This window comes from Elephas maximus, chromosome 2 (genome assembly GCF_024166365.1).
Source record: "Elephas maximus indicus isolate mEleMax1 chromosome 2, mEleMax1 primary haplotype, whole genome shotgun sequence".
NCBI lineage: Eukaryota > Metazoa > Chordata > Mammalia > Proboscidea > Elephantidae > Elephas > Elephas maximus.
Window position 1 is genome coordinate 97,087,765 of NC_064820.1, and position 21,344 is coordinate 97,109,108.

The 21,344-nt window shown below is 36.6% G+C and overlaps 1 protein-coding gene across 1 annotated transcript in view; it reads right to left on the reverse strand.

Annotated features, from left to right (window-relative positions):
* Window positions 1-5,703: 5,703 nt before the first annotated feature.
* Window positions 5,704-21,344, reverse strand: part of MBLAC2 (metallo-beta-lactamase domain containing 2) — a 32,722-nt gene continuing 17,081 nt past the window's right edge. Inside the window, exon 2 of the mRNA XM_049867413.1 lies at window positions 5,704-8,961. Coding sequence (XP_049723370.1) covers window positions 8,576-8,961 — 386 coding nt within the window. The 3' untranslated portion in view covers window positions 5,704-8,575. The remainder of the gene's footprint in view (window positions 8,962-21,344) is intronic.

The window sequence follows — 21,344 nt, forward strand, 5'->3', positions numbered from 1 at the left end:
CACTCCTTGGAAACTCTATGGAGTAGTTCTACTCTGTCCTGTAGGGTCGCTATGAGTCGGAATCGACTCGACAGCAGTGGGTTTGGTTTTGGTTTGGGTTTAATATGAGTTAACAAATACCTTGCTTAAAGTTACCTAAAGTGACATTCCAGACAGTGATTCTCAACCCATGCCACTGAGCATCAGAATCTCCTCTAGAACTTTTAAACACTTAGATACCCAGGCTTTTAAAATTACACACCCTACCCCTAGAGATACTGGTTTAATTTGTGTGGGTCCCCACAGGCATTGATATTAAAACAAACAAACAAAGAAACAAAACACAAACTCCCAGTTGATTTCAATATACTGTCAAGGTTGAAAATAGTTATTTCTCTTCTTTCTGTATAACCAAAAACCAACGAAACCCACTGCCATCCAGTCAATTGTGACTCATATTGACTGTAAAAAAAAAAAAACGAACCCAACCCGTTCCGGAGGGGTTGATTGTGACTCATAGCGACCCTGTGGCGCAGAGTGAGGGATGGAATATAACTGCCCCATAGCGTTCCCAAGGCCGTAAATCTTTACGGAAAGAGGCGCCACATCTTTCTCCTGTGATGCAGTTGGTGAGTTTGAACCACTGACCTTTTGGGTACCAGGTGAGCGCTTTAACCACTGTGCCACCAGGGATCCCTTTTCTATATAAAGAGATTTAAATTTACTTTTCTTCTTCTTGTTATCCGGATAATTCTGGATTGTTGTTTTAAAAAACTGGAGGGCAGGTCTGCATGCTCTGCCTTTTAGCTTCTGGCATAGTTTAATTCACTGTGGGGATTACCGAACGATGGTAGCCATCTGCGGAACAGCCGCAGAACTGAGTACATGATGCACTGCTCCAGAGTTTTACAGAAGCCTGTGCGGCATAGCGTGCTCCACGGTGAAGGGGCAGGATTTATCTAATGCTGAATGACCTTCCATGCAGTGCTGGAAAGGCCAGCAATTGATGCAGTAAAAAGTTCAGGTGCATGGACACCTTGGGAAATAAAGCATTCTGGGTGGCAGTTTTCTGGATAGCTGGGTGAGACTTCCTTTAAGGTTCTTACCTACTTTTATCATTTGGGATACAAATCGTTCTAAATTTTGTTAAAAACTTCTTATTTTCCTAAGAAGTTTATGAACATAGCTTAATCTTTTCTTGATAATACAGAATCTTCAACACCATGAACTCTTATACAGAAATAAGTGGAGAAAGAGTAGAGGAAGCTGAAATGGTGAGGTGAGGCAAGGTCATCCAAGGATAACCGGCCAGGGGAGCCTGGCTTCCTAACTTGAAGGCCCAGAAACTCATCCTTACCAGTGCCCAGAGCTGGTCAAGACTCCAGTGATCACAGAAAATACAACTCATAAGATACTCACTAGGGGCAAGGGGAGGGCAAAAATGCCTTTTTTTTTTTTTTAATAACTATTTCGCATTTTCCAAAATCACTAGAAATATTGGTGTTATGAAGCTAGCACATTTTCCTTCAAGCTGCAAGGGAAGTCAAATCCAAAATTGAAACAAACTTATTATCTTGAGAAATCTGTGTCTGGGACTCAAGATTAGTCCTCAAAATTAAAGCCTTCTCTTTTTATAGGAGGGGACTTGGTGGCACAGTGGTTGAGAGTTTGGCTGCTAACCAAAAGGTTGGCAGTTCGAATCCACCAACTGTTCCTTGGAAACCCTATGGGCCAGTTCTACTTTTTATAGGAAGTATAGAGTAGTGGTTAAGAGCATGGACTCGAGCCAAACTGCCTGGATTTTAATCCTGGTTCATTTATCTGTGACCTCAATGTCTCATGTTTCCCATTTGGAAAAAAAAAAAAAGGGTGAAGGGAGGCAAGATATTAATAGTACCTGCTTTATAGTACCTTGTTGTGAAGAGCAAGTAAATTAATATAAATAAGACAGCACTGGGCATATGAAAAGTACTGCAAAAAAGACAAAAACAAAAACAAAAAACTGCTGTATAAGCAGGCTATATGGGGTGAATCATGTTAAAGAATAATTTTAAAAAACGTAAAATTATGAAACTCACATGATAAAACAAACATGTCAAAGATTTTATTTAACTTTTCTTAATGATGTTACAACTGGGTCAAAGGAGAAGTCAAAGAGCAGAGGGCAAGTATAAGAAATACTGAAATGGATTTGCAGGGGGACATACAACTACCTTTTTGGGGGCAAGAAGGGATCCTATTGTCCCTCCCCTAGACAAAACTTATTTGGATGTCTACAGACAAAATTCTATGCATTGCTATCATCTAAAGGAGCCCTGGTGGCATGGTGGTTAAGTGCTTGGCTGCTAACTAAAAAGTCGGCGGTTTGAACCCACCACTGGCTCTGCAGGAGAAAGACGCAGCAGCCTGCTTCTGTAAAAATTTACAGCCTTGGAAACCCCATGGGACCATTGTACTCCCCTATAGGGTTACTATGAGTCAGAATCTGACTCAATGGCAATGGTTGGGCTATCATCTAACTATCACTTACAGAGTGGTAAAATAGCTCAAAAGCGAAGTTCAGAAGCTCCATAAAATCAGATAACCCGGAAGGGTGTGTGCATGGTTTTCCAATGAAGAGCAATTTTTTTTTTTTTTCCTACAGTCTCTCCTCTTTCCATAAAAATAACCTCAAAGAAAGATTATTCTGAATCACAAAGCAAGGCTGGTCTCAGATTTGGCCTTATTATTTACGTAGGTGCAAAAAGAGTGTGATTTACCATATAGGCCTTTTTAAAGTTTGCTTTGCAAAATCTAAAGTTATACAGTATTGAAAAAGTATAAAATTAACCCTGATCTAAAAGATTTCATAAGAAATTCCAGATTGGATTTTTTAAAGCCTCTATTATTTAAAGGGATTGACACAGTGGCTGCAAACACAGCAATGATAGTAAGGATGGTGCAGGTTGATGTGGTGTTTCATTTGTTGTACACAGATGGGGTCACTATAAGTCAGAGCCAACTCTACAGCACCTAACAACATTAGCTACTGTCCCAAGCCTAGGAAACCCAAACTCAAGACACTCTCTGCACCAGGTTTGACAGACCCAAACCCAAACCAAACCCACTGCTGTCAGTCGATTCCGACTCATAGGGACCCTAGACTACAGAGTACAACCGCCCCGTAGAGTTTTCAAGGAGCGCCTGGTGGATTTGAACTGCCGACGTTTTGGTTAGCAGCCATAGCACTTACCCACTACGCCACAAGGGTTTCCGTTTGACAGACAGCACCTATAAATTTGTGTAAATTCCTTTATTCTTGAGGTCTCCAAAATATCCTGTTTTTGGTGACATTCCTTACCACCTGTAAATCAGGGGCCCTATCAGACAAGTCCAAGCCAGGTTTCCTGAGGGCATTCTGTAGACACTGGCTCTGTCAGTAAGGTCAATCTTAGTTCCCTAAAAGTGCCTTATCTGATTAAATTAGCATTAGACTATAGATTTTTAATGTTGATCTTATATCTTGCTACATTGTTAAATTCTCTTACTGCTTTTAGAGGTTTTCCATTCACTCTTTTGGTTTTTCTATAAGACGTTGGGTTTTATCATGTGCGTGTGTGTATAATTTTAGAACAGAGAACTTTAGAGTTCCGTGTCAGGGAACGGGGAGGGGAGGCTGAGAAATTGTGGGGTGAGCTCTCTTTCCTTGGGGACTTTAGATTCAGTATCATTAGTTCTCTTCTCTTGAGGGTCAAATTCCTGAGAAAAGGCTCTTTCAGTCTCCCACCTGGAGGGTATAATCCTAGCTGCTAGCAATATTTGAGCTAGGCTTGAGGAGACTGGGGGTCTGAATATTTAGTACACAAACCTTCGTCAAAGCATAAACTTTTACTAAATTCCTGTTTCAATGCAGTACTCCCATGCTTAACACAGTCTAGGTTCCCCCATATACAGATCCTCTATTTTACCCTTTCTACATAAAAATCCTCTAATCAGGAGCACATCTCAGTTTTGTGAGGCTTAGGTAATTTTGAGGATTTCTTTGAGAGACAGAATAAAAACAAATTACTTTTGCAAATAGTAAGACCATTTGAGTACATTGCTTAGGCCACTCCCAGGGCATTGGAAAGGACCTGTACAAGTGCATCCCTTGAAGCCAAAGATTACTTAATTTTGTAGGAAATTCAATTTAGCCTCCAATCTTCCCTGAGGTGGATAGGTAAAATTGCTTAGTTGTGCAAGAGCAGATTACCCAATCCAGATCATTCGTAGTTAACAATTTCACATTTTTTCACCACACCAAAGACTGCTTCTAGGTAAGGCTGGCATCTGTCTCTCCCAGCCCTAGAACAACCTCCTACAGAATCAAAGCTTCTTTTCAATTTACAATCCCTGACAGGCACGGAGTACCCAGTAAGCAAGGTAAGCACAGGTTTACTTGTGCCTACTTATTAATCTGTAGTGTACAACTTCAGGTTTTTTTTAAAATATGTGAAATTGTGCACTACCGATTAGTAAGTAAGCACAAGTAAGCCTGCGTTTACCTTGCTTACTGGGTAATCCACCCATGAGAGTGAGGGATTTGGCAGCCTATAGTGTCAATTCCTGAGCCTATTAAGGGTTTTTGTGCTGTAAAAATATTGCTTCTTGATTTTCTCCATTTTGGGCATAGTTTTCAGCTTTCCTGGATCTACCAGATCAGTTTTCATTTATCCATCAGCTTTTCAGCATTCCCAAATATGCTGTTGTTGTCTCCTTTACCATTCTTCTTATTCTTATGTGTTTATGCCTAAAAAAAAAAAAGAAAAGAAAATCTCTTTCTCTTTCACTTTACTAAGTTTCAGAAAGGAACAGAGATGTGCTCAACCAGTTATTATTAACCCAAAGTCAGAATGTACCAAATCACACTTCAAAAGTGCCCCCTAAAATGGGTGGACCACTCCACAGGCCTAGCATGAAAATACCCATTTCTACTTACCCTTGCCAAAATCCATAGTCTCAAAATTTCCTAATCAGGTTAGTGTAAACTGTCATTATTTTAATTTGTATTTCCCTAACTACTAGTGAGGTTTGGCCTTATTTTACATGTTTACTGGCTGTTTGTGTTTCCTCTTCTATGAACATGTTCATATAATTTACCCACTTGTCTAACAGGAAGCTTACCTTTTTCTAAATGACTTATAACCCATTATAGATGTTCTTTATATTTGCTACATTTTTTTCCCGTTACACACGTTGTGAATATTTTCTTTCTAACCTCTCTCTGTTTTATAAATTTTTTTTATGGCATCTAGTTGTACAGACATTTTAAATTTTGATATAATTTTGCTTTTTGTTTCTTTATAAAGCAGATCTTCCTATCTTAAGGTCTTAAAAATGATCATTTAAATTTTCTTCTAATACATGTGTGGTTTTGTTTTTCAAATTTAGGTATTGAATCCATTTGGAATTTATTTTTACGATGGCAGGGACCTTTTTCTCCTCACGTTAACAATTGGAACATTTATCGCATAGTTCATCTTTTACCTGTTGGTTTGAAATGCCATGTTTATTAAATACTAAAGGCTTATATGGGTATTTTTCTGTTTCAAGAGCCTCTATTCTTTCCCGTTGATTTGACATCTTATTTATCACAAGCTTTTCAAAACTGCACTTCATACAGCAAATGCTGTTGTAAGAAATTTAACTGACATTTGCTAACTTTATTAAAGAAAAATACCAGTTATAGACTCAAAATGTCCACTTTAATATTTACCACACAGATGTTTACTTACACTTACCAGAAAATTATAGGAGGACAATTTGTGCATGTTTCATTCATATTACTATCCACATAAGAACAAATATACATAAACATTTATTCAACTTTATCAGGATAACACACAAAGTTTTTGTTTTAGACTTTCCAAAGATTTAGTATTAACAAGACAAATAATTATTTCTAAATGTCTTATATTTTGACAACTTTAAATTATACTTTTTATTAATATTCCCCCAAATCATATATTGTAACAAGGATCACTGTCAGGGTGAAAACATATTTTTAAAAATATGCTATTATTATATGTTTTAACATGTGATTTATTCTTGGCACATGTGGCACCTTGGAAAGTAAAAATACACTTTGCCAATTTTATGCTGGGAGGCAGACAGATGTGTGTTCAAATACCAGCTTTGTGTCCAAAGTTGCATTGTGTCAGCTTGGTCAATTATCTCTCTGCACTGGGGCCAGGATTAAACAATGCATATTTAAAACGCCTAGCATGTGCACTCAATGAATGATAGATTCTTTCCCCAATTAATTCATACTGAAGCATAGCAAAATATCACAGTCTCATGTTATGGTACTATTTGAAAAGGTGAAAAAAATCAGGAAATTAAAACATAAAATCAATGTGTTCTGAAAAATTGCACTTTTAGTAAATAAAGAAATCTTCAGTAGGCTTAAATATTTCCTAATAAAACTCAGCGCCTACTATACCCTGATTTAAAAAAAAAAAAGTCCCAAAATATGATAAAATGGTCAATGATTAAGGACTTTTGGTTTTCTTTTGTGCTACTGATATAAAAATAATGGCTATATTTAAGGCTCATTAAGCGATTGTTTGTAGTTGCCCTGAACCAAAACTGTATTCTTGATGTTGCACATCAGTTGAAAGAGATCTACTGCCTTGAATGACCATTCTAGAGAAACTTCCACGATATTCTACATTTGAGCAAATCGTGGCCTCCTTTCCGATTCCAAGTCAAGGTTCATTTGGTGGTATGTGACAGTAAGCTCATTTCTCATTAAGGATGACTAATATGCACAATCACAACCCTGTCTCTTTCATGCTAAATACATGATGCTTGGAAGATATGGGGTTCCTGGAAATTAAATTGTCACAGGAACAGGCTACTCTAGAGAGCAATGCTTACATCCCTGTTCTCGGCAATTTTTGTTTCCTACCCTGACCACTTAACAACCTTCCAAAAAACCCTTCCTCTGGGAACCTCTCCCTCCCAAACTTCATACTCCTCCATTTATATCCCTTACACTCGCATATACTTCATATTAACTTCACCTTCTATATATTATTATTATTCGTGTTTTATGTTTGCCTTCAACCTCCAGCTGAAATGTAGTCTATTTCACTTGTTAACCTTCCACAGTTTTTAGCACAGTGCTGCGCATATATGTGTATGACTATGTGTGTATACATGTGTATGTGGTGTGTGTGTGTGTGTGTGCATGCTAAATGAATATAAAACTAAAGAACCTGGGCAGCTGTAGGGTAGAAAAAATTTCATAATTTTTCAGAAATCAAAATTACTGGACTCTCTTAATATTAGAAAAACTGATCTCCAAAACTGTATCAATATGGTCTTAGGCATGTCAGTAATAAAAAGGCAGCGATTAAAAAAAAAGTTTAAAAAATCTTTATGAAATATTTCAAAAGACTTTTAATAAATTGTTCTTAAGAGCACCAAACCAAAACATTTTACTAAATAGTGCTATAACCTTTCCTATGACTTTACAAATGTAGGCTTCTTTTCATTCCAGACAAAGAATACTGAACAGGAATAGGTGTTGTGGATCAGGATAAAAAAGGCAATTCACTCTGTCAATATCTAACGCACATTTTGTAATTAATCTGAAAAGCCTTCTGTGGTATATATGCATGTCATGTTAAGTAAACGAAAGGTCTGTATCAAAATACTGTAGATCGCTATAGTTGTTTTGATACTATCAAATATGACACATACTTAAGTTGTGATTTAAGAAGAAAAATTTTGTTCATAATAGCTATTAATACTAAAATAGGATACAATAAAAAATTATTCTCAATGTGTATATTTTCAAGTTTGCCTGACAGTGTCCTTTAGAGAAATCTTACAATTTTTAGTTAGATTACAAACATTTAAATTTCACTTTTATGACTGAAAATACAACACTGCATAACAACAATATACTGTAGTTTTGCTGAAGCGCTTCTGCAGTTTATATTTAAAGCTTTGCAATAAAACAAAAATTTTACTTTTCATAAGTGAAATTATACAACATGTAATGTATGCTATAATTATATTAAGAAAAAATAAAATGAGGCATAAAAAATTCAGGCCCATAAAAATGGAGTGTTTTAGCTGTCCTTTAAAATGGTAGGTTGTTTGTATTGAGTTCTAATGTACTTTAAACCCAAGAACCTTTAATCTTTAAATAATACACTGAAAATATCAACTTCAGAGTACAAACATAAAACTCTTTTTCCATACATGCCTTTTTTTCTAGGTCATCTAGGAAATAAAATAAGACAAATGTGAGCCAAGGACAGTTCCTTCTCTTCCTGCAAAGTACCACCTTGCTTCCCCATGTATTTCTATGTAATTTCTAGAGAAAACATTAAAAGGTGACAGGTTTGGCAAATCATAAGCTTATTTCAGTGGTTTCTTATTTGAAATAAAGAAAAACTTTAAACAAAAAATTTCCTTTTTTGGCTTACTCATTCTTAGTTTTTTCTCTAATATACAGTAGTAATATAAAAGCATTTCTTGAAATGCTCACTTTTAATCATTTTAAACCACACCAAATGAACTGGATTAATACAGAATCAGTTATAATACAGTATCAATATAGATACTAGGGTGAAGACCTAGAATTTGTTACACGAAGAGCTAAACTCGCAAGAGATCGCATGGCAAAAGTGGAGACTTTGTGACATACACCGGCTTTTGAAATATAGTTAGAAGCCAATCGAAAAAGCCTTTCAGCTCCAAAGGTATTGAAGTGCCCAGGAAGCACCTTCTCTACCAGACCTCTGTCCACTAATTCTATCAGCCGTTCACAGGTTCCAACGTAGTCACTTATCCTGCTGTATGGGAGCCAGTCAATCAGTGCTCCATCATACAGGACGTCTCCACTGAAGAGAAGCTTTCGGTCTTTGTCATGTAAGCAAATACTGCCTCTGGAGTGTCCAGGCATGTGCATAACAGTGAGCTGTCTGTCACCAAGGTTGATCACATCCCCTATAAATGGAAACAGAGTATACAGATAAACATATTGCATACTTTACTCATTTAAGGAAGAGAAAAACATTAGTTTCAAAGAGGTTGGGATGGATTACACTTATTTTACTTTATTTCATCATATTTCTTAACAATGATTTTAAAATAAGTTGGCTATATTTCTATTGTTCGCTAGACCAGTGTTTGCCAAAGTGAGAAACATGTAACACTAGTTTCGCAGGTTGTTACAATATGTAAAAAAACAAAAAGAAGATTCTGTGGTCAAATAATTTTGGGGAACTTTACTTCAAAGAAAATTAAATAGCTTTATCTACTGTAAGTCTTCTTAAAGCTTTTAATATGCTAATGTACACTGAGGCTATGTAAGAGGTAGATATAGTTGTAGAATTTTTCAAACTTATTCGACCACCAAACTTATTTTTCAGAACATACCAGTATCCTGTTCACACAATTTATGAATGCCACTCTAGTGAAGAGTATTATATTTTTGGTCCTTGTGTCACCCACTGGGAACTGGGGCTTGGGGACTCAGTACAAATTGATGCTGTGGGTACTGTGAGTTGGTAGTAAACTGTCCTGTGTCTCTGACCCAGTCCCCTCATAACTTCTGTCAGAATAAAGTAAACTCTGCCAGGCTAAGTTGCTAGTTTACAAGTAGGGTAGAATTTCCTTTTCACAGTTCTTGATCACACTACCCTCAAGTTGATTCCGACTCATGGTAGACAGAATAGAACCGCCCCATAGGGCTTCCTAGGCTGTAATTTTTTTAATTTTTATTGTGCTTTAAATGAAAGTTTACAAATCAAGTCAGTCTCTCACACAAAAACTTAGATATACCTTGCTACATATTCCCAATTGCTCTCCCCCTAATGAGACACCACACTCCCTCCCTCCACTCTCTCTTTTCGTGTCCATTTTGCCAGCTCCTAATCCGCTCTACCCTCTCATCTCCCGTCCAGGCAGGAGATGCCAACATAGTCTCAAGTGTCCACCTGATCCAAGAAGCTCACTCCTCACCAGCATCCCTCTCCATCCCACTATACAGTCCAATCCCTGTCCGAAGAGTTCGCTTAGGGAATGGTTCCTGTCCTGGGGCAACAGAAGGTCTGGGGGCTGTGACCACCAAGGTCCTTCTAGTCTCAGACCATTAAGTCTGGTCTTTTTACGAGAATTTAGGGTCTGCATCTCACCGTTTTCCTGCTCCCTCAGGGGTTCTCTGTTGTGTTCCCTATCAGGGCAGTCATTGGTTGTAGCCAGGCACCATCTAGTTCTTCTGGTCTCAGGACGATGTAGTCTCTGGTTCATGTGGCCCTTTCTGTCTCTTGGGCTTGTAATTACCTTGCGTCCTTAGTGTTCTTCATTCTCCTTTGGTCCACGTGGGTTGACACCAATTGATGCATCTTAGATGGCCACTTGCTAGCATTTAAGACCCCAGATGCCGGTCTCCAAAGTGGGATGCAGAATGTTTTCTTAATAGATTTTATTATGCCAATTGACTTAGATGTCCCCTGAAACCATGGTCCCCAAACCCCCGCCCCTGCTACGCTGGCCTTCGAAGCATTCAGTTTATTCAGGAAATTTCTTTGCTTTTGGTTTAGTCCAGTTGTGCTGATCTCCCCTGTATTGTGTGTTGTATTTCCTGTCACCTAAAGTAGTTCTTATCTACTATCTAATTAGTGAATACCCCTCTCACCCCCTCCTTCCCTCGCCCCTTTCGTAACCATCAAAAAATGTTTTCTTCTCTATTTAAACTATTTCTTGAGTTCTTATAAAACTATTTCTGTGGTCTTATACAATACTTGTCCTTTTGCAACTGACTGATTTCACTCAGCACAATGCCTTCCAGATTCCTCCATGTTATGAAATGTTTCACAGGTTCATCACTGTTCTTTATCAATGCGTAGTATTCCACTGTGTGAATATACCATAATTTATTTATCCATTCATCTGTTGATGGGCACCTTGGTTGCTTCCATCTTTTTGCTATTGTAAACAGTGCTGTAATGAACATAGGTGTGCATATATCTGTTTGTGTAAAGGCTATTTCTCTAGGATATATTCCAAGGAGTGGGACTGCTGGATCCTATGGTAGTTCTATTTCTAGCTTTTTAAGGAAGCACCAAATCGATTTCCAAAGTGGTTGTACCATTTACTTTCCCACCAACAATGTATAAGTGTTCCAATCTCTCCACCATTTATAATTTTGTGTTTTTTGGATTAATGCCAGCCTTGTTGGAGTGAGATGGAATCTCATTGTAGTTTTCATTTGCATTTCTCTAATGGCTAACAATCGTGAGCATTTCCTCATGTATCTGTTAGCTACCTGAATGTCTTCTTTAGTGAAGTGTCTGTTCATATCTTCTGCCCATTTTTTAATTGGGTTATTTGTCTTTTTGCAGTTGAGTTTTTGCAGTATCATGTAGATTTGAGAGATTAGGCACTGATCAGAAATGTCACAGCTAAAAACTTTTTCCCAGTCTGTAAGTAATCTTTTACTCTTTTAGTGAAGTCTTTGGATGAGCATACGTGTTTGATTTTTAGGAGCTCCCAGTTATCCAGTTTCTCTTCTGCATTGTTAGTAATGTTTTGTACACTGTTTATGCCGTGTATTAGGGCTCCTAACATTGTCCCTATTTTTTCTTCCATGATCTTTGTCATTTTAGATTTTATATTTAGGTCTTTGATCCATTTTGAGTTAGTTTTTGTGCATGGAGTGAGGTATGGGTCTTGTTTCATTTTTTTGCAGATGGACCTCCAGTTATGCCAGCACCATTTGTTAAAAAAAGACTTTTCCCCATTTAATGTTTTGAGGCTTTTGTCAAATATCAACTGCTCATATGTGGATGGATTTATGTCTGGATTCTCAATTCTGTTCCATTGGTTCAGGTATCTGTTGTTGTACCAGAACCAGGCTATTTTGACTACTGTGGGGGTATAATAGGTTCTAAAATCAGGTAGAGTAAGGCCTTGCACTTTGTTTTTGTTTTTTCATTAATGCTTTACTTCTCCGGGGCCTCTTTCCCTTCCATATGAAGTTGGTGATTTGTTTCTCCAACTCATTAAAAAATGTCACTGGAATTTGGATCAGAATTGCATTAAATCTATAAATCGCTTTTGGTAGAATAGACATTTTTATAATGTTAAGTCTTCCTATCCATGAGCAAGGTATTTTTTTCCACTGATGTAGGTCTCTTTTGGTTTCTTGCAGAAGTGTACTGTAATTTTCTTTGTATACATCTTTTACATCTCCAGTAAGATTTCTTCCTAAGTATTTTATCTTCCTGAGGGCTACTGTAAACGGTATTGATTTGGTGATTTCCTCTTCGATGTTCTTTTTGTTGGTGTAGAGGAATCCAACTGATTTTTGTATATTCATCTTGTATCCCGATACTCTGCTGAACTCTTCTATTAGTTTGTTGTTTTCTTGAGGATTCCTTAGGGTTTTCTGTGTATAAGATCATGTCATCTGCGAATAGAGATACTTTTACTGCTTCCTTGCCAATCTGGATGCCCTGTATTTCTTTATCTAGCCTCACTGCTCTGGCTAGGAACTCCAAAACAATTTTGAATGAGAGTGGTGATAAAGGGCATCCTCGTCTGGTTCCTGATTTCAAGAGGAATGCTTTCAGTCTCTCTCCATTTAGGATGATGTTAGCTATTTGCTTTGTATAAATGCCCTGTATTATGTTGAGGATTTTTCCTTCTATTCCTATTTTGCTGAGAGTTTTTATCATGAATGGGTGTTGAACTTTGTCAAATGCCTTTTCTGCATCAATTGATAAGATCATGTAATTCTTGTCTTTTGTTTTATTTATATTATAGATTACATTGTTTTTCTAATGTTGAACCATCCCTGCATACCTGGTATGAATCCCACTTGGTCATGGTGAATCATTTTTGTTGATATGTTGGTGAATTCTATTGGCTAGAATTTTCTTGAGGATTTTTGCATCTACATTCATGAGGGATATAAGTCTATAATTTTCTTTTCTTGTGGTGTCTTTACTTGGTTTTGGTTTCAGGGATACAGTGGCTTCACAGAATGAATTTGGTAGTATTCCGTCCTTTTCTGTGCTCTGAAATACCTTTAATAGTAGTGGTGTTAACTCTTCTCTCAAAGTTTGGTAGAACTGTGCAGTGAAGCCATCATGGCCAGGGTTTTCTTTTGTTGGGAGTTTTCTGATTACCTTTTCAATCTCTTTTTTTGTTATGGGTCTATTTAGTTGTTCTACCTCTGTATTAGTTTAGGTAGGTAGTGTATTTCTAGGAATTCATCCATTTCTTCTAGGTTTTCAAATTTGTTAGAGTACAATTTTTCATTGTAATCTGATATGATTCTTTTAATTTCAGTTGGGTCTGTTGTGATATCGCCCATCTCATTTCATGTTCAGGTTATTTGCTTCCTCTTGGCCAATGGTTTCTCAGTTTTGTTGATTTTTTTCAAATAACCAGCTTTTAGTCTTGTTAATTCTTTCAATTGTTTTTCTGTTTTCTATTTCATTTAGTTCTGCTCTAATTTTTATTATTTGTTTTCTTTTGGTGCCTGTGGGCTTCTTTTGTTGCTCTCTATTTGTTCAAGTTGTAGGGATAATTCTTTAATTTGGGCCCTTCTTTTTGGATTTGTGCATTTATTGATATTAATTGCCCTCTGAGCACTGCTTTCGCTGTATCCCAAAGGTTCTGATAGGAAGTATTTTCATTCTCATTGGATACTATGAATTTCCTTATTCCTCCTTAATGTCTTCTATAATCCAGTCTTTTTTGAGCAGGGTATTGTTCGGTCCAAGTGTTCATTTTCCCCGCTTTTTCTGTTACTGATTTCCACTTTTATGGCCTTATGGTTAGAGAAGATGCTTTGTAATATTTCAGTGTTTTGGATTCTGCTAAGGCTTGCTTTATGACCTGATATGCGGTCTATTCTAGAGAATGTTCCATGTGCACTAGAAAAGAAAGTATACTTGGTTGCTTTTGGGTGGAGTGTTCTGTATCTGTCTACGAGGTCAAGTTGGTTTACTGTGGCATTTAGATCTTCCATATCTTTACTAAGCTTCTTTCTGGATATCCTGTCCTTCACTCAAAGTGGTGCGTTGAAGTCTCCTACTATTATTGTGGAGCTATCTCACTTTTCAATGCTGATACAGTTTATGTATCTTGCAGCCCTGTCATTGGGTGCATAAATATTTAATATGGTTATATCTTCTTGGTGTATTATCCCTTTAATCATTACATAGTGTCCTTCCTTATCCTTTATGATGGATTTAACTTTAAAGCCTATTTTGTCAGAAATTAATATTGCCACTCCTGCTCTTTTTTGATTGTTGTTTGCTTGATGTATTTTTTCCATCCTTTGAGTTTTAGTTTGTTTTTGTCTCTAAGTCTAAGGTGTGTCTCTTGTAGACAGCATACAGACGGATCTTTTTTTAAATCCATTCTGCCACTCTCTGTCTCTTTATTGGTACATTTAGTCCATTTACATTCAGCATAATTATTGATAGGTATGAATTTAGTGCTATCACTTTGATGTTTTTTGTGTTTAGTTTTCTTTTTCCCACTTAATTTTATGTGCTGAGTAGATTATATATTGTCCTTTCCTCATATTCATTGTTGTTGATTTTATTTCTGCTGAGTCTCTATTTTTTTCTTGTATTTTGTTTTGATGTGTAGGATATTTTGTCTCCCTTGTGGTTACCTTATTATTTACCCGTTTTTCTAAATTTAAACCTAACTTTTATTTCTTTGTATTGCCTTGTCTTCCTCTCCATATGGAAGATCTATGACTACATTTCTTAGTCCCTCTTTATTGTTTTAATGTTATTTTCTTTGCAATAATAACATCGCTGTTTCCGTGTTTTGAGTGTTTTTTTTATTTTGATTTATTTTCGTGATTTCTCTGTCTGGGTTGACTTCTGATTACTCTGCCCAGTGTTCTAGTCTTGGGTTGATACCTGATATTGTTGATTTTCTAACCAAAGAACTCCCTTTAGTATTTCTTGTAGTTTTGGTTTGGTTTTTACAAATCCCCTAAACTTCTGTTTATCTGGAAATGTCCTAATTTCACCTCCATATTTGAGAGACAGTTTTGCTGGATATAAGATTCTTGGTTGGCATTTTTTTTCCTTCAATTTTTTATGTAAGTCATCCCATTGCCTTCTTGCCTGCGTGGTTTCTGCTGAGTAGTTAGTCTGAGCTTATTCTTATTGACTCTCCTTTGTAGGTGACTTTCCGTTTATCCCTAGCTTCTCTTAAAATTCTCTCTTTACCTTTGGTTTTCAAGTTTGATTATAATATGTCTTGGTGACTTTCTTTTAAAATCTACCTAATGTGGAGTTTGATGAGCATCTTGGATAGATATCTTCTCATCTTTCACGATATCAGGGAAGTTTCTGCCAACAAATCTTCAACAATTCTCTCTGTATTTTCTGTTACCCCTCCCTGTTCTGGTACTCCAATCACTCGTAGGTTACTTCTCTTGCTAGAGTCCCGCATGATTCTTAAGGTTTCTTCATTTTTTTTAATTCTTTTATCTGATTTTTCTTCAAATATATTAGTGCCAAGTGTTTTATCTTCATGTTCAGAAATTCTGGCTTCCACTTGCTCACTTGTGCTCAATTCTGCTCCTCTTTCTATTGAGTTGTCTAATTATGTTATTGTTAATTTTCTGAATTTCTGATTGCTGTCTGTCTATAGATTTTTCCAACTTATTAAATTTTTCATTATGTTCCTGAATAATCTTTTTAATTTCTTCAAATGCTTTATCTGTGTATTCCTTGGCTTGTTCCGCATATTGCCTCATTTCCTTCCTGATGTCTTGAAGGGTTCTGTATATTAATCTTTTGTATTGTGCCTCTGGTAATTCCAGGAAAGCACTTTCCATCTAGAAGATCCCTTAATTCTTTGTTCTGAGAGCTTGTTGAGGCGATGATGCTATTTCTTTATATGACTTGATATTGACTGTTGTCTCCAAGCCATCTATAAGTTACAGTATTAGTTTATTTTGTTTGCTTACTGTGTTGTAGCTTCGTGATTTGTTTTGTTTTGATATGCTGAAATGGGTTGCTTGAGTGAGCTAGCTTGATTATTTTTGCCTTTGGAGCTCTGATGTCCTGTCCCCAGATGGCTAGAGCTGTCGTCAGGTATATTAGTCTGGGCTAATATACCTTTCTTGTATGAATTCAGCTCAGGTGCCCAGGTTGCTGATCATCAAGTGTGTGGTACAGGCTCTGTCCTACAGTCTCAGAGGGCCAGGGGTAATAATTGGTGTAGGTACCGGTATCTGGTTGCGGCAGGGGGTCACACTCTGAACAAGGCAGGGGCTGTGAATTGTCCCCCATGTGTCTGTGAGGAAAGCATGTCCCTGTTCCCTAGAATGTACATGTGGGTGGGTTCTGCAGATGGACTATGGGCACCTGATGTTTTTGGTCGTAAGGACTGGGAGTTACCAGTTATCCTTGGACTCCTGTCACGGGTGGCTGGGTGACCTGAGTGGAGCCACCAGTCCTTAGGCCCCTGATGTGGGTAGGTGAGGACTCTGTTTAACAGGCAAAGCAATGTCAAACATTAAACCCCCACCTCTCCGCCGCACAGCTGAAACAGCTGGAGTGTGCCAACAAAGGCCTATCCTCCTGAAACGGGCCCATAAAGGTCCATACAGGGGGGGAGATACTCAAAGTCCACAGACTGTTTATGCCTGGACAGGAGCCGCTTGTGTCCTGAGATCCCCCGGTTAGTAGAGCTGGCAAATTATCTTTTCCCCCAATTGCAAACTTATTCCTTCTCCAAGGCTAGGAGAATGGATCTAGGCGCTCAACAGGGCCTATCTCAGGCCCAGGGAAATCAGCCACTGAAGCTGGCTTGGGAGTGAGGGAGAGCAGTAAAATATATTCAAGTGTTTAGCTTTTGCCAAGAGCGCTGTTCTTCTCTGGTTCTGGAGGTGTGAGTAGGCTGTGTGGCTGGCTGCTTCTCCCCGAGAAAACTCCAGCCGGACACTAGTACCGGCCTGCTGCAGCTGCTCCTGGGAATGATGCCTGAGGGCTCCCCACGATTCAGGTTTGGTAACTGCTCTCTGTCTCTGAACCGTCTCTTCTTCTCCCTCCCCCTCCGTTTGTTTTCGAAACTTGCCTTTGATGTTCAGGGCTCCCAGCTTGTCATAAATATACTCATTTCACTTGTTTTTTTGGGTCTTTGTTGTAAGAGGACTCACTGGAAGCATCTATTCCGCCATCTTGGCTCCACCTCCCTCCCCTAGGCTGTAATCTTTACAGAAGCAGACTGCCATATCTTTCTCCCACAGAGTGGCTGGTGGGTTTGAACCACCAACATTTCGGTTAGCAGCCAAGTGCTTAACCACTGTGCTACCCGGGCCCCTTTAACAGTTCTTGATAGGGGGAGAAGACGGAGCTATGCGATTGTAAAACTGCTTTTTTACTGGAATTAAATCAGTATGAACCTGAAGTAAATTGTGACAAGTTAAAGTTTCATATTGTAATCTCTAATACAAACATATGCACATACACAGAAAAATGGTGTAAAAATCATGCTGTGTTGAACACAAAAGAAAACAGTAAAGGTAAAACAGGGACAAAAAAGAAATAAGGCATATAGAGAAATAAATATCAAAATGAAAGGCCTAACTCAATCCAAGCATATGAATAATTACTTTAAATATGAATGGACTAAACAGTCCAATCAAAGGCAGACATTGTCAGACTGGATAACAAAAGCAAGACTAAATACAGGCAACTATATGTAGTCTATAAGAAAGGGAATATAAGAAAAAAAAGTAGGTTGAAAAAGTTGTACCATATAAATATTAATTACAAGAGAACTGGATTGGCTATATTAATATCAGATAAAACAGACTTTCAGGCACAGAATACTACTAAATAAAAGAGGCATGTTGTATAAGGCAATATATTAGGTCAATACGTTAAGAAAATCTAACGATATTAAATGTATATGCACATAAAACAGAGACCCAGAATGCATGAAGCAAAAACTGGCAGAATTGAAATAAGAATAAAGAATTATGATTGAAGATTTCAACATTTCTCTCTTAGTAACTGATAAAACAAGTAAACAGAAAATAGTAATGATACAGAAGACCTAAACAACACTATCAACTTGACTTAACATATAATGAATGCTTTTACTCAAAAACAGCAAGAGTACATATTTTTTTCTTTGCACATGGAATGTTTGCAAGGACAGACTGTATGCCAGGCCATAAAGAAAGTCTTACTAAATTTAAAATAAATAAATCACACAAAGCATGTTCTCTTGTCACAACAATTTATTTAGAAATCAGTAACAAATAAATGTGAGAACTCCCCAAATATACGCAAAGTAAACAACACACTTCTACGTAACTCATGGATCAAAGAAGAAATCACAAGGTGAATTAGGAAATATCTTGAATTGGACTGAATGAAAATGAAAACAAAACATCAAAATTGTGAAATGCAGCTGAAGAAGTGTTTAGAAGGAAATTTATTGCTTTAAATGCTTATTTTATAAATGATTAAATGTTAAAAATTAACGACCAGTTAAATAATTAGAAAAAGGCAAATCAAATACAAAAGTACTAAGAAAGAAATAATATCAGAGTGATAATAATGAAGAAACAAAAGTCTACAGAGAAATAAATGAAACCAACACTTCACTCTTTGAAAAAAGCAACAAACTGGTACAGCTTTATCTAGACAAATCAAGAAAAAATTACTGAAGACACAATTTACCAAAATCAGGAATGAAAGAGGAGACAGACCCTAAAGAAATTACAAGGAGCATAAAAGAGCATTACGAACAACTTTAAGCCAACAAATTTTATAACTTAGGTAAAACGGGGCAAATTCTAAGAAAGAGATAAACTATTAAAATTGATCCCAGACGAAACAGAAAATCTAAATAGATCTATATCAAATAAAGAAATGGATTTAATACTTTAGAATCTTTACCCCAAAAAAATGTATGCTCAATGATACTTCATTGGTAAATTCTATCATATGTTTAAGAAAGTGACACCAATTCAATATAAAGACTTTCAAAAAACAAAGGAGAAGGGAAAACTTTCCATCTCAATTTTATGAGGCCAGTATTCCCTGATAACAAAGCCAGACAAAGATAATATAAGAAAACTACAGACCAATATCCCTAATGAATCTAGTCTCAAATCCTTAACAAAATATCAGCAAATTGAATCTAGCAGCTCACAAACAAGATAACCAAGTGAGTTTCATCCCAGGAATACAAGTTTGGCTTAACTTCTGAAAATTAATGTAATACACCATATTAATAAAATAAAGGAGAAAAGCCATATATGCCCATTTCAACGGATGCAGAAAAAAAAATTTAACAAAAGCCAATCCTCATTCAGGATAAAACTTTCAGCAAACTAAGAATAGGAGGGAAAGTCCTAAACCTGATAAATGGCATTATAAAAAACCTACAGCTAACATCTTACTGAATAAAAGACTGAATGCTTTCCATCTAAGATCAGGAACAAGGCAAGGATGTCTGTTCTTATCAAGTTTATTAAACATTGTATGGAAGGTCCTAGTCAATGCAATAGGCCAAGAAAAACAAAGTAAAATCATACAGATTGGAAAATAAAAAGTAAATCTGTCTTTATTCATGAACAACATATACTATATGTAGCAAATCCAAAAAAATCTAGGAAACTAAAACTAAAGCAAGTTAAGTAATGTTGCAGGATATAAGACTAATATGCAAAAATCAATTGTATTCCTTTATCTAGCAATGAATTATCAGAAAAAGATTTTAAAAAAAAATTCCATTCATAGCAGCATGAAAAACAATAAAATACTTAGGAACCAATTTAACAAATACATCCATATCCTGTCTACTGAAAACTAAAAGAGTACTGTTGAGAGAAATTAAAGGAGATATCCAAAGTTCATAGTTTGGAAAATTCAATTTTGTTAAAATGATAATGTTATAGACTGAGTTGTGTCCTCCAAAAATACGTGTTGTAAATCCTAACCTCAATGCCAGGGGTTATAATCCCATTTGGGAATGGGCTGCCTTGTTTATGACTATATTTTATGAATACAGTCTCAAACTCCTTAACAAAATACTGGCAAATTGAATCTAGCAGCTCACAAACAAGATAACCAAGTGAATTTTATCCCAGGAAAACAAGTTAATGAGGCAAGATTAGTGCAGAGTTCTTATATATGACACAAAAAGCATAAAACATAATGGAAAAATGACTGATTGGATTTCATCCAAATTAAAACCTTTCATGCTTCAAAAGGTACAATTAAAAAAAAGAAAAGGAAAACCACACTGGGAGAAAATACACGCAAAACATTTATCTAATAAAGGACTTATATCCAGAATATATTTAAAAAAAAAAAAAAACTCTAAAAACTGATAAAAAGATACCCATTTAAAAATTGGACACCATCAACAGATGACTGGATAAAGATAATGGAATAATTATTCACTTACAAAGAGAAATGAAATTTTAGCACATGCTATGGACATGGATGAACCCTGAAAACATTATACTGAGTAAAATAAGTCAGACAAAAAAGGACAAATATTGTATGAGCCCACTTATATGAAATATCTATAACAGGCAAATGCATTGATATGGTCTGAGAGAGGGGAGAATGGTGAGTTATTGCTTAAAGAGTACCTGAGTTTTTATTTGAGGTGATTAAAAAGTTTTGGAAATAGTGGAGATGTTTGCACAACATGGTGAATGTAATTAATATCACTGAATTGTATAATTAAAAGAGATTAGAGTGGCAATTTTTTGCTTATATATATTTCACAATAAAATTTTTAAATGTAAAAAAATGGACAAAAGGTTTTAATAGACCCTTTAACAAAGAAAATATATGAATGGCAAATAAGTACTTGAGAAGATGCTCAACATCATTGCCATTAGGGAAATATGAATTAAACAACTACACACCCACTAACCAAAAAAACAAACATCCGTTGTCGCCAAGTTGATTCTGACTCATAGAGACCCTATAGGACAGGGTAGAACTGCCCCATAGCGTTTCCAAGGAGTGCCTGGTGGAGCCAAACTGCTGACCTTCTGGTTAGCAGCCATGGCACTTAACCACTACGTCACCACTAAAATCAAAAGGATTGACAACACCAAGTATTGATAAAGATGTGGAGAAACTGAACTCTTTATGTATTGCAGTTGGGAATGTAAAATTATATAACCACTGTGATGGTTAATTTTTTCTGTCAACTTGGCTCGGCTATGGTGCCTAGTTCTTTGGTTGGAACTCAACCAGTAAGTTGAAGGTCTTAAGAGCAAAACTTGAGGTTTCCAGAGGAGGGAGGATTCTGCCTCCAGAGTGTAAGTAGACATTCTGCCATAGTTTCTTTCTCTCTCCCAA